At 36.0% G+C, this 13,834-nt stretch overlaps 1 protein-coding gene across 3 annotated transcripts; it reads left to right on the top strand.

Moving 5' to 3' along the window:
- Window positions 1-1,336: 1,336 nt before the first annotated feature.
- LOC122038027 (mitochondrial substrate carrier family protein ucpB-like) lies at window positions 1,337-10,428 on the top strand. 3 transcript variants are annotated; one of them, XM_042597569.1, is made up of 10 exons: window positions 1,343-1,550; window positions 1,743-2,034; window positions 3,364-3,480; window positions 4,702-4,763; window positions 4,862-5,098; window positions 5,183-5,350; window positions 5,504-5,553; window positions 5,642-5,774; window positions 6,104-6,141; window positions 10,046-10,428. In XM_042597569.1, exons 3-10 carry the CDS (start codon window positions 3,366-3,368, stop codon window positions 10,143-10,145), a joined length of 903 nt encoding a protein of 300 aa, XP_042453503.1. In that variant the 5' UTR covers window positions 1,343-1,550; window positions 1,743-2,034; window positions 3,364-3,365; the 3' UTR covers window positions 10,146-10,428. The 3 variants fall into 3 exon arrangements, 2 of the variants coding, with proteins under 2 accessions (XP_042453503.1, XP_042453504.1); XR_006127785.1 differs by having other exon boundaries at window positions 1,337-2,034; window positions 5,504-5,569; window positions 10,046-10,146; XM_042597570.1 differs by lacking the exons at window positions 1,343-1,550; window positions 1,743-2,034 and adding an exon at window positions 3,029-3,177.
- Window positions 10,429-13,834: the final 3,406 nt, after the last annotated feature.

Here is a 13,834-nt window from a genome sequence, read left to right as displayed (position 1 = left end):
TTCTTTTTAAAAGGAAATGTTGCATCATGATTATTATTATTATTTTGCTTTGTTAGATAGTAGGTCTAAATTATACTAATCACAGGTCACACAGCTCATTATGTTCTTTACAGCTTGCTGATTGAATGCTATTGGATTAAGATGTTCTTGTCTCAACTAATAATCCAAATGATGGTGTCCATTGCTCATCTGTATTCTTTTGCTTAATTGTGTTGTCTCCTGGAAAATTATTTCTCTGCATAACATGGTAAAAAGAGTACGTTTATTGAAGCCTTTGTAGCTATTTTAATCAACAAATGTTTTGTTGTTCATATAATAATGACTATGTCAGGAAGAAAATCAATTGAATTTGCTCTTGATTTATCTGCCATTTGCACTCCTGATCCAATCTATGTTCCCATTGTTATCTCAGACAGCCCAAATAAGGTTTGACTGTTTATTTTTGCCAGCTCAGTTAGTACCAAATAGCTCAGAACTTCATTTGATTATTGAATCATGTTGATATGCTTGTTCTAATGTGATTCCCTAATCAGTACAGTAGTAGAAAGAGAGGCTCACCAATCCAAAATAACCATTCACTTTGATGAGACTATCTTTTCTTGCTAACCTATGAATCATTCCTTCTCCGAGTTATCACCAAGTCACTTTCTCAACAGTTTAACAATTGGCTATTCCTTAAGATAGAGATAACGGATGGATGAGATTTATAACCAATGGTAACCACTCTAGTTCCCACAATTTGAGCTCCATGAGCCATCAAACCATAAATGAACATAAATGGAATGAGTTGGATACAGTGCAAGGGGCAGCCATATGCCTCTTATCTATCTGTTAATGCCAAATGCAAACACCAATGGTCCCTCTTTCTAAGGGCTAGCTTTGTCCTAGTCTCAATTGGCTGTCAACTCTATGACATTGCAACCATCCTTTGAAAGAGACAACCCTACACATATCTGCTTGCACCACTCTTCGGAAATATGGACCTGTCCTTGCTTGAACCAGCCTAGGCATTGATATTTTGATAGATTGAGTCGACTCAACCATATTGAATGAAAAGAAGGAAAAATTTGGAATCTACTATACTTCACCCAGGTTTACATAGGTCCATTAGTTGTCAATATCTGAGTAGTTGTCAAAAGAAAATCCAGTAATTTAGTACAATTTGGTTTAGTTCCTTTTCAATAAAACTATATTCAATTTATAACCTAACTTGTGATTTAACCAACAAGAGACACAAAAGTCACAGTCACTAGTTAGATGTAGCAGTTGGGACCAAAACTCTCACCAGCCAAACCACAATTAATGATGCTGAGAGATGCATTTATATGCATGTTTATATATCTGCAACTATATAGATGAGACAGGGAGGGAGGGCCTCCTTATCACAACCACCGCGGTGCATGACTTCTTTAGGCTTCACCATCTGAATCACTATTAGCCACTATATATTCTCTCTTTTCCTCTTCCTCTTTTCTCCTCAATTGTTTTTGGCTTAATTCTTATCTGCGATAGTTGTTGGAATGAGAGGTTGAAGCTGCCAGCATGATCTGGTCATGTAGTTAGTTTCATCTACTTGTCTTATGCTTGAAAGATTTCATCGTGGAGAAAAAAAAAGTTCTTTTGTGTGTTTTGCCGCATCAATTATCTCTTCGCGTTGTCATTGTTTCAAGTTCTTATTGTAAAACCTTCTTGTTGCCTTTCCTTGTTATTTCTGTATTAAATCTTTGAAATGAATTCTCCAGAAAACTGTTAGATTGTGTTTAGAGGTAGAGCTGTGGAGGTAATGGTGCAAGTTTTTGCCGGCTCATGAATTAAAGAAAGAAATCAACTTACTTCTGTGGTTTTCCTTTATCTGAAAATCTAAAAATGATTGGTCAACTAGTTAAAACTTCCCCTTAAATTCAAGAGAGAGAAGAGGAGGAAGTATACCTTGATTTGACTTCATCAGATCATCTGGCAGTTTCAATCCCTCAATTCGCCAACAGAAGCTAAAAAGTCTGGATGAATGCTTATGGAAAGAGGAAACTCAACAAGGTATTTACTGTTGTCTCACTAATTGGTGTATCTTTCCTGTTAATTGTTTAACTTCCTCCGTATGTGCACTTTGTTTGTCGTGATATGATGAAAAGTCCAAGGCTTTTCCAATCTCTTCTTGGTTGAATGCTTTTTCTCTATGATTGAATAGGAAAACAATAGTGCATCGTACTCGGTCAATTATTGTTATAAATTGTTATACGAATTTTAAATTTAACAATCTAAACCTAACAATCTACAGACAATCAAAAGTTAAATTTAATATAGACAAGGAATCAAAGTTCATCTTAATTAGGAAATATATTGAACACTTACTAAAAGTACTGTTAGAAATTGTATAGAAACACTTTTTTTTTCTTTTTCCTTTTTTACTTTGTTGCTTCTGTTTTTTTTAATGGGGAACATAATCTCGCATCAAATGTCTAATGGAGATATCTCAATCACGGACGCTTTTAAAATTAAGTTTTTTTTTCTTCTTCCATTCAATAGTGATGCATGTAGTCTTCTTTTATATTCTCCTTAATGAATTTTCTTTTGTCCTGAGAGTTATGATGCATTGGAAGGATGTTAAATTGTTATTCAGATATTTACGATTCAATTTTAGTTATAATGTATTTGTAAGAATTTTTTCTTTAAATGAGACGCATAATCAAGGGATATGAGACTTCTGAGTTACTTGTCATGAGTACTTTTCGATTTATCGTGATGATTAATTAAAATTTTTTATAGAATTAAATTGAACATTCTAGATTCAACGTTACCTAATTTGATTAATTATTTTTTTTTTAATTTTCTTTTATCCAACCAATCACTTTTGATGCATCAAATTTAAGATTAAATACTTGCTAACTAATGATGATAAGGATTGCAGAATTAAAAATTTTGAAAAAAAACATATAATAAAAGTGTTTTTTTAATAAATAAATTATTATTATGAATTTTATAATTTTTAACCTTTTTTTATTAGTTCAATAGACATTTTAAAATATTTTTAAAAATATTAATAATATTAAAACCTTAGATTTTTTTTTTTTTTTTTTTTAAATTTCACTCGTTCGAAGAGTCGTCCAGACGTAGAAGGGGAAGCGGCGCAACGCTCGCGTCCGTCCATCCCTCCTCCCCGGGGGACGGCGTCTTTTAATGGTAATTTCAAATTCTTGATTTTTCTTCACGAATTCTCCACTTTTTTTTTTGGATTTAATCCGCCTTCTTCTTCCTTGATCGCTGCTCCCTCCAAAGAACTTTCGGACGCCTCTTCCAGATTCGTTTCGTGAAGATTCTTCTGTGGTTATTCTTCTAAATTTGTTGTTTTGACTATACTGATTTTAGAGATGATGGGAGGGGGCGAGAAGAAGAGGTCTGATTTGACGCTATCCTATGCCGCGAATCACTTCTCTACCAGCGGGGCTTCTGTTGCCGTTGCTACAACCGTCACGCATCCCTTTGGTACCCAATTGTCTTCTGTCTAGTTTGACAAATTCGCTTTTTTGTTTTCGTTGTTTAATTTTTGGATAGTGTTGTACGTACATCTGATAAATTAGCTATCTTCGATAAGAAATTAAGGAACCCTACATAGTTGCATGCAAATTGTCGTTACAGAGAGCATTGTAAACAGGTTATCTTTTGGATAATACGTTGTGAATTAACGTTCTCTATTCTATTTCTTTGGGCTGTTATTTTTATTTTGAAGAAACTCATTTGGGCAAAAGTCAAAGGGGCGCCTTTTTTTTTTCCAAATCATCAAAGCGTTGTTCCACTTTGATTTTTATCAAATGTGCCCCACCACACTATTCAACCGTGTATAATTACCCAATTGTCCTTTGGTAGTGTTTAATACTATTCACATTATTATCTTCTGTCTAAATCCTAAGTCGGTCGGGTGCGTTTTAGCAGCTATGGTTTGGTGGTTGCTACACATGTAGTAGCAACTACAGTTTCGTAGTTTCTATAACGCATACTTGTTCAAAAATATTCATGTTGTGCAACTACAGTTTCATAGCTATTATAATGTGGATTCAACCCTATTCACTTACCATTCATGTTGTAGCAACTACGAAACCGTAGTTGCTACAACACAAATTCAACCTTCTCACCTAACATTCACATTGTAATAGCTATGGTTTCATAGCTGCTACAACGTGGATTCAACCTTGTTCACTTACCATTTTGTAGCAGTTACAGTTTGCTACAATTGTTGTAGCAGCTATGAAATTGTAGTTGCTACAATGCGGATTCGACCGGCTCACGTAACATTCACGTTGTAGAAACTACAAACCATAGCTGTTACACATGTTGTAGCAGCTATGGATTTGTAGCTGCTACAACACCTCCGATCAGTTTAGAATTTAGGCAGGAAATAATAATGGGAATAGTACTGTACAAACTTGAGGGCAGTTGACAAATTGTACATGGTTGAAAATTGTTAGACATTAGTTCTAGACGCCAACATAGACATTAGCCGGTGTGTCTTTCGGCTTCCACTAAGATTTAGCTAGATTTACTTGGGTGGAAAATTAAGATATGTGATGATCATGGAGAATTAACAAAATTGCTCATGGAGAATGAATCGATCATGTACCACCCCTCCATTTTTTCACCCAAGTAAAGAAAAACCTAAATAAAAGGTCGTGATTGCTTTTTTAACAAGGTCTTATGAATTGGTTGCAGATGTTGTCAAAGTTAGACTCCAAATGCAGCTGGCTGGTCAAAGAGGACCTTTGGTTGGGATGGTATCCTCTTATTGCTTCTGTTTATCTTTGCTAGGAAGCTTTGTTCATTCTGTCTGAACCAAGAGACAACTTCAAAATAAGATATGTGATGACAACAGGGAACAATATTTTCTCAAATGGTGAAAAATGAAGGACCTAGATCACTGTATTTGGGACTTGGACCTGCGGTAACTAGGTCTCTAATTTATGGAGGTCTTCGATTAGGCTTATATGAACCCTCAAAGTATGTTTTAGATCACCTAATTGGTTCAACTAACATCATAGTGAAAATTGCATCTGGGGCATTCTCAGGAGCAATTGCTACCGGATTAACAAATCCAATGGAAGTTTTGAAGGTAAGGAAGTTGCAGATTACTTCAGTATTTAGTGTGTATTTACTTGCATATGGCTCTCGTCTAATGCAGCATATTTTTCCAAAGGTAAGGTTGCAAATGAACTCTAGCTCGCAAATGGGACCCCTTAGGGAGATCCACAGAATTGTTTCACATGAGGGTCTGAAGGCATTTTGGAAAGGAGTTGGTCCTGCAATGGCTAGAGCTAGTTGTCTGACAGCTTCACAGATGGCAACTTATGATGAATCAAAGCAGGTTCAACCTTTTTTTTTTTTTAAAGATGTGCTGATTATTTTATGTTAGTTGCTTATTGCTGGTAAAATCATTTAATAGTTTGAAATTGTTTCCTTGCCATGCCTTCTGCAGCTTGATTCATATTTTCTTATTCAATTTGCTTTTTTTTTTCAGGCTCTACTCAAGTGGTCTCCTCTTGAAGAAGGTTTTGGTCTACATCTCATGTATAATGAATTTCTGGTTTGTTTCAGCTGTCAAGATCTATAAATTTCTAGTGCTTTAACAAACAACTAACTCAATGCCTGCATGAAGCTCAAGTTGCATAGCTGGAACCGTGGGAACTCTTGTAACTGCACCAGTTGACATGATTAAAACTCGTTTAATGTTACAGCGAGAAACCAGTGGTGCCAGAACTTACAGAAATACACTTCACTGTGGTTATCAGGTATTGTGCGTGGACTTGCATTTTTCCAACGGTATGAGCATTTACAATATATATATGTCTCAATTCTATTTGTTTAGAACTGAGATGTTTTTCTCGTTTGCCTTGGTTACTCTAGTCCCTTGATGATCACATAGAGTTGCATCTGATTACGTTATGTGTTCTTGAGTGGGGAGCCATTTCTTATTGAAATTGAGAGCAACTCTACCACAAATTTCTTTTCAAACAATTGTTTTTTTTCCTATTTAAAGTGGCATTGTTTTCTAATTTTAGAATCTTCCTCTTTTGTTTTTTTTTTTTCAAATTTTATTTTCATATTTGTGCATTCTCAGGTAGTGGTTACTGAAGGATTTGGAGCACTGTACAAAGGGTGAGTATCACTTTCTACTTCCAATATATTGTAATTCTTTAAAAAATGATATGTATTGCATTTGAGCATGTTGTGCAATTTGTTTGTTCAACAATAAAAGTAATCTATTTCTTCCAATTCAACTGCAATATTTTTTTTTCTTATGAGTTTGTCATTAAGTGTTATCAAACCAAGTTTATGATGGTCTCACATAAAAGATATTCTTTCAATAGCTTTATGTGTTTGGTTTCACATATAAAACTGAAGTTGCTGATATTAGAAGTACAATGTTACATGGAAAGAAGCATAATCAAGCATGCAAGTTAGTTTCATCACTTCATTTTAAACTGTTCTATTTTTCACATAGTATCTAATATGGTTTTTGTATATTGTTGGATGCTATATTAATATATTTTAGTGATTATTTTATATTCCTTGAATTAATTAATGTAGATATTTTATAAATTCAAGATTTCATTTGGTTTGAATTCTAGATTTTTTATCTTTTAGTTTTGGGCTAAACATAGTTTATGATGGGTGGAATTGGCCGCACATTCAAATATTGTTTTTTTCTACTTGTATATCATTTATTATTTTTACTATGTATTTGATAGATTTTGTTTTGTATTTTATTAACTCAAAATGACTTGTGGCTGACACCCCCAATGTCAAATAAATTCTTGCAAAGTGAATTATGGCCAACCTAAAAAGATCTTTCCCTTTGGTGAAATGTGTTGACATTGAAAAGCAATATATTAAGGTTGTGGTATTCATTCTTTTGTGATTACAATATTTTCCTTTTGTGATTACAATATTTTCATCTCCAACCTTTTCAACATACCATCCATCATTTAAAATATTTTTCTGCAGTATGAGAAATGTGAGATGCATCCAAAATGTTAGGAATACTAACCCATTAGAATCTTCACAAGAAAGAGCAAATCAAGTATTTCTTCTTCCTAGTGAGCAAATGGAACAAACATTACATTCTGTTTCACTTCACCTTATGCTCTTCTAATCTATTCGCTATTCTTTTTGACTTATTTCTTTAATCAGTGCCTCTATTGTAATTATACTAAGACAATTTTGATCCTTATACCATAACATCCTTGGATGATAAATTTATTTGCAAAATTTAGATTTTCAGCCATATTGAATGGGATGATACTTTGATAGAATAAACTTATTTGTCAACCTTGTTTCCGTGAATCTCTTTTCTTTGTCATTTGATTGATAGTTGTCCGAGTACAATTGGACACTTGCAAAGGTACCTTGTGTCCTACTAAATAATCATCCATTATGTTTTTTTAACTACTCTCTTGCATGAACAAAGGCTAAGAATGGCAGTCCTGGTCTCTAACATTTATGTTAACTATCAAATAACTGCCAAATCGCTCATTATACAAGCAATTGAAGATGCGTCTAGGTTTTAACTTCAAAACACACAAAAACTAGTTTAACTAGTAAACATACAACAACCAAAAATAAGCCAAAGCACAGTATATTCTATACATAGATGATCCAGAATCTATATTATAATCACATTAAGGATCAAATAGAATCATGAGTGCACTGTTCATTCTACTTAGCATTCTTGATTGTCTAATAGTTTGGATACACGATATACCTCTTGCAATGGAAAGGTGAAGGAGAGATAAAAATCAAGAGGGAAAGTTGAGGCCTTACCTCCTCGTTCTGGCAATGGAAAATCCCAAAAGGGCAAAGTAAAGATGATATTGTACTCAAAATGATGCAAGTTTTACAATGAAAGTGTTGGTGCAATTTCCCTAGGTCAAGGTTGACCAGTTTGATTAAGCTTGAGTTGGCTCAAACTTGAGTCTTGATGTTTGAGTTTTGATGTTTGACGATATATGGAGATTATAGGTGCAATTGTCCGTTTGGGGAGATTGGTCAAAATTGACCAGTTCGATGTGAAGAAGAGTTAAGTAGGTCAAGGTTGACCGGATACTTGACTGGAAAGTTTTAACTGGAGGTGATGTGAAGAAGAGTCAAGTATGTCAAATTTGACCAGATACTTGACTGGGAAGTTCTAACTAGAAGTTAGGTAAGGGCAAGACCAATGAGAAGGTTGGCAAAAGTAGAAAATCCAAGTGGGTCAATGTTGACCGGACGCTTGGTATGAAAGTCCTAGTGAGTGAAGTTAGGCAGTTGGAAAATCCTGGTGAGTGAAGTCATGCGAAAAGTCCTAGGCAGATGGAAATCCTAGTGAGTGAAGCGAGGTGATGAAAAGTCCTAGTGAGTGAAGCGAGGTGAAAAACCCTAGTGAGTGAAGCTAGGCAGTGAGGAAGTCCTGATAAGTGAAGCCAAGTAGTTGAAAGTCCAGGTGGGTCAATGGTTGATCGGACACTGATGATTGGAAGTCCAAGTGGGTCATGGAGGACCGGACACTTGGCACGAAGAGAAAAGTCCAGGTGGGTCAATGGTTGATCGGATACCTAGTGATTGGAAGTCCAAATAGGTCATGAAGGACTGGATACTTGGCACGAGGAGAAAAATTTAAGTGGGTCAAAAGATTGACCAGACATTTGGCACAAGGAGAAAAGTCCAAGTGGGTCAAAGGGTTAATTGGGCACTTAGGGAAGAAATTCTAGCAGGTTAAGGTTGACCAGATGCTAGGTAAGGAGGAGTCCCAACAGGTCACGGTTGGGTGAAGGAACCCTAGACTTAGGTTTAGAAGTTAGGGGGTTGGTAATCGATTAGGATAATCAATTACCCTAATCGCTTAAGATCGGTAAGCGATCAGCTTGATCACTTAAGTTAGAATTTCACAAATGCACAAAAGCTTTGGTAAGCAATTAAGCAGGGAGGCTTAATCACTTACGGGTTGTGCTCGCGCAAATAGAAGCATGCCTAATCAATCAGGCTAGTCGTTTAGGAATGCGTAATCGATTAAGCTTCAGAAAAATAGTTGTTATGCAGGTAGTTGACGTGGTAGTCGATTAAGGAGATTCTTAATTGATTAAGGCGTCCGAAGAGCCAAAGAAAAAAGTGGACACGAGCACTGTTTCAGTAACTTCTCCGCTTCCACTCTCTTCATTGATTCTCTCCAACTCACCACTAGATTTCTTAAAGACTTAGAGGGAAGTGATGTTGCATTTTCAAGTTGATCAAGTGATGGATAAGCAAGAAGGAGCAAGCTAGGGTTTCAATATTATAAATCTTATAAGATTTGTTTGTATTAGCTTCTCTGTTTCTTTTTGTTGTATTGGAGTTTTGTACGAGGTTTCTCCACCTCCGGAGGGTTTCCGAGAATGAGTGTTTTGATAGTGGATGTGTGAGAGTGTTGTATCCTTGGATTAGTCACCTCATTTGAGGTAGATGTCAAGTAAATCTTGGTGTTAGCGATTGCCTGAATGGCTGCCGATGCAACAAGGAGATTCTATTTTAGGATTTTAGCCCTTAAGTAACTTCAATGAAGGGGAGCCTTGGTACAACAGCAAGTTGCTGCCATGTTACTTAAGGTCACGGGTTCGAGTCTTGAAAACAACCTTTTGCAAAGTCAAGTTGTCCAAGGAGTTGTATGTCAATGGATCTTATGATCCTCCATCCTGGATCCTGATTTTATTAACCTTGGTTGGGATTCATGTGGCAAAAGGTGTATGTTTGATGACTTGCAAATTGTAGTATTTATGTAAATGTTACGTTTCTAAGACGACAATGCAATGTCTTTATATATTTATAACTGAAATTCATAGTGTGCCAACCTTGTGAATCTAGCCATAAGTTTAGAATTTTCTTTTCCCCCTTCCATTTGATCAGACCTTTTTCTACTTCCTCTTTTTTTTTTTTTTTTTTTTTTTGCATGCTTATCTGTCTCTCTTAATCTCGAAAAGATGCATTTGTGTTGTATCTGCTTCTGCTATCAAAATAAACCAAGTTCATGCAGTTATCTTCTTTTTTTCAGGGGGTTTGCAACTTTTGCACGATTAGGACCGCAGACTGCAATCACGTTCATTGTTTATGAGAAGCTACGTGAACTGGCGGGAATGAGGGCAATCGGATGATATTTGTCATGCATGAAATCGCCATCACTGGCATTCAATTCTGATTCTACGTCCACTTGAAATTTTGGGCAATTGGGAATCATTAACTAACTAGGGCTTTCATCAAATGATTTCATTCAATTTGTAAACTTATGATTTGTTTTCTTTCAGGCTTCTTTATACCAGTCTAGCATTTATTGATCAAAGATAAATTTGAGAGTTGCGCAATGTATGGAGTTTCTCCAAATTGCATTGGATCTTCTGATAATTGTAATAAGTGTAGATGCATGATGGATTATAACTACAATCCGACCATAGTAATTATAGTTTATTTCCTGATTTTTTTTTACCAAGAGATCTGTCCCTCATAAAAATGGAGGATGGAAGCAAGGATTTTAGTTGTCCTCAATTTATATAACTTATTCGATGGCTGGTTATAATAAAAAGTAATTTTTTAATCAAGTAATCCATATATTAAGTAATGTGTTGCATTACTTAATAGTTAATATGCTAAATTTATTATAAAAAATAAATTATTTGTAAATTAAAACTTTATGCGGTTCCCTATAATACTAAAAAAGTACAATATATTTAGATCTTATTCCATTATTAATTTTATTCCATTGATATATATTGCCATTTTATTATTTGCATGTCTTGTTCTTTGGATTTAGAGGGGTAATCGAGCCGAGCCGAACTCTTAAATATTTGAGTTTGACTCGTTTATAATCGAACCGAGTTTGAACTTTATTTAACGAATATATTCATGGTTCACGAATTTATTCAAGCTTTTATCGAGTTTAAATAAGTTTAATAAATATAAATTATAAATTTAAATATTCATTAAAAATTAAATTATATATTTAGAGAAAATATTTACTCTATTCAAATAAATAAATTTAATATATTTATTTATATGTTTCATAACCCAGAGTGCAAAATCTCTAAATTTAATATAAAATTATTATTTTTTTATTTAAAAGTTGATTCATGAACTTAACAAATATGTTTACGAGCTAACGAGCAAAATATTTATGAAACTTAAGCTTGATTTGTTTATCTTAACGAGTCTTATTAAATGAGTTCAAACGAACTTTTATCGAATCGAACTTCGAATATTTCATAAATGATTTGATTCATTTACCTCCCTATTTAGATTATGCTCCTCCATTACTTAAATAAAAAATTAAAAAAAAAACAAAAAAAAAACTAACATCAGTCAATTTTAAATCATCAATTGACTCGAAATGAATTTTATACTAACAAATTAAAGTTCATGGCATTTGACCTTTAAGTTTGACCAACGTAGTGCTCAAGGATTAACCAAAATAATCATCAACCTTCAAATGTAATCTTTTATTTTTTATTTTTTATAGTTAGCATAGGATATTTATTTGCGTCACTTCAAATGTTATCTTTACTTCCAGCTGACTTCAAATGTAATCTTTACTTCAATTATTGATATAATTATATCTGAGAATCGAACGATAAAAGTAAATCAACACGTAGAATTTATGTTCACATATTATGGACATTTAAAAGTAGGGTTGATTAAAAATTTGATTAAATCGATATTCATCAAAGTCAAAAATTTAGTTCGATTAATTTAAAAAATATTTATTTATTTTAAAATATTAATTATTTCAGCTAAATAGGTTGATGATCAGTTTTAAATATCAAAATTTGATTAAATCAAATAAATTGATATTTTCAGCCGAATTGGTCCTCAAACTTGCCATGGTCGTGTCAAGGCGGAGCCACCTTATGACCTATTCGGGTTGTAGCTCGGGAGTTGACGCCGACGCCGACTTGAAGTTGCCGAATTTTTCAGGGAAAAAAGAAAAAATATTTGAGAACGAGATGAAGATAGCCCGAGTAGAAAAGTGAGAAAGTAGTCCGAAGGCTACTTTTTTTTCAGTTAGCTCGGGGATCCTATACATTTGCTAGCTCCGCCATTGTTGTCAAGTGACACAATCTAGCGATGTCAAGAATTGGAACTTCTCCTTAGCATGGGGCACATCCCTGTCAAGTGGCACGACCAGTATGGCTAGCCTGTGCTAAGCACATGTTTTTAAAAATCGAATAGAAATGTAATGGTCTCCTTTTTCGCTCGCTCGGGCTCCTTCTCTCTTGAAAGATGGATCGACCTCCTTCATTCGTGAGTGTTGAAACCCAAGGTTGTTTTGGTGTGAACAACAAGTTAAGTTAGGTCCTGCGTTGTATTTAACCTTGTGTCTAAGTGTGCAGGAATTTAGGAGCACAGGTACTCGAGCGGAAGACGCAGCTAGCGAGAAGGACGGCAGTTCGAGGGACGAGGTGCTGCGGAAGAGTACCCCGGTGGACGAGAAGGAAGCGTGCGGTGGTTCCGAGGGACGAAAGTCGGAGCGAAAGATTGCTCGGGGAGCAAGAGACGCAGCTAGCGAGAAGGTCGGCACAGGGTGCGACCGAGGGACGAAGACTGCGGATGAGTACGCTGGTGGACGAGAAGGAAACACGCAGCGATTCCGAGGGATGAGAAGCCGGAGCGGAAGGCTGCTCGAGAAGACCGGAAGATGGGTTCGGGTGAGCCCTATTCCGGATGTCAGAGATCATCCAAGCAAGTGGAGCCGGAGCAGAAAGACCTGGACCAGAGGCGAGCTGAATCGGAGAAGAGAGCACGGACCAAAAGTCAACTGGGTTGACTTTTGGCTCCGGGGCGCCCGGAAGTGACTTTTTCACAGGATCGAGCTTTGACTCGATCCAACCGTTGGGGGATAAATTTTATCCCCCCTAGGGCGCCCGGAACCCTTCCAGGCGCCCCGACCAAGGCTATAAATATAGCCTTGGTCTAGAAGCTTTTCAACAATCACGATCATTCTATTTCCAAACACTTGTATGCTTTAGTTGTAGTTAAGATTCTGTTTTCTGTGCCTAAACGCTGTAAGAGGCTTCTCCGCCTGAAGGAGTTTTTGAGTTTATTCTTCCTTGAATTAACAACCACATCGGTTGTAACCAAGTAAACATCTGGTGCCTCGTCTTTTCTTTTATGCTTTTATTTATCTGCTTAATTCATTTTACAAGTGTTAGCTTAATCGTTCGAGGAAGGGTTGTTTGTTTTTAATTGACAGGTTATTTACCAACCCTTCTAGCCGGCCCAACGGTCCTACAAGTGGTATCAGAGCCAAGACGCCTCAGAAGGACTAACCGTCGTCTGAAACAACAAAACAATGGCCGGAGCTAGCAACTATCCACCAGCATTCGAAGGGGAGCTTGCTTCTTGGAAGCAACAAATGACTGTATTTCTTAACTCTGATATTGATATTTCTCTAATAATGAAAACAGGTTATGAAGCACCAAAGACAACGAATGGAGTAGAACTCGATCTACGCCTCTGGAACGAGAAGCAGCGTGACGAGTCAATGGCAAACGGTCGGACAGAGTTTCACATTCTAACCGCAATACCAAATGAAGATTTCGATAGAGTTGGCGAATACAACAGCGCAAAAGAACTTTGGGAAAAGTTCTTAAAACTCTACGAAGAACAAGTCGAGGCTAACTCCAACACTGATCCGTCATCTGAAGAGTCCGCAACAGCCCCAACAACCGAAGTACATCTCGAGGACACAGAAAACCCTTCTTCACTGAGCATCGTTGAAGGGGGAGAAACTTCGGAAGAAAGCAATTCAACAAGGAGAGAACCAATGACCGACAAGGTAAGTAAGGTATGGACT

The sequence above is a fragment of the Zingiber officinale genome, chromosome 1A (genome assembly GCF_018446385.1).
Source record: "Zingiber officinale cultivar Zhangliang chromosome 1A, Zo_v1.1, whole genome shotgun sequence".
In the NCBI taxonomy this organism is placed as follows: Eukaryota; Viridiplantae; Streptophyta; class Magnoliopsida; order Zingiberales; family Zingiberaceae; genus Zingiber; species Zingiber officinale.
Note: the sequence above shows the minus strand (reverse complement) of the source record. Positions and strands in the feature narration are given on the sequence as shown.

Coding starts and splice junctions, on each gene's coding strand:
- LOC122038027 (XM_042597569.1), top strand. CDS start 3,366: ATGATGGGAGGGGGCGAGAAGAAGAGGTCTGATTTGACGCTATCCTAT. Junction 4,764..4,861: donor GAGGACCTTTGGTTGGGATG/GTATCCTCTTAT, acceptor TGATGACAACAG/GGAACAATATTTTCTCAAAT. Junction 6,142..10,045: donor TTTGGAGCACTGTACAAAGG/GTGAGTATCACT, acceptor TCTTTTTTTCAG/GGGGTTTGCAACTTTTGCAC.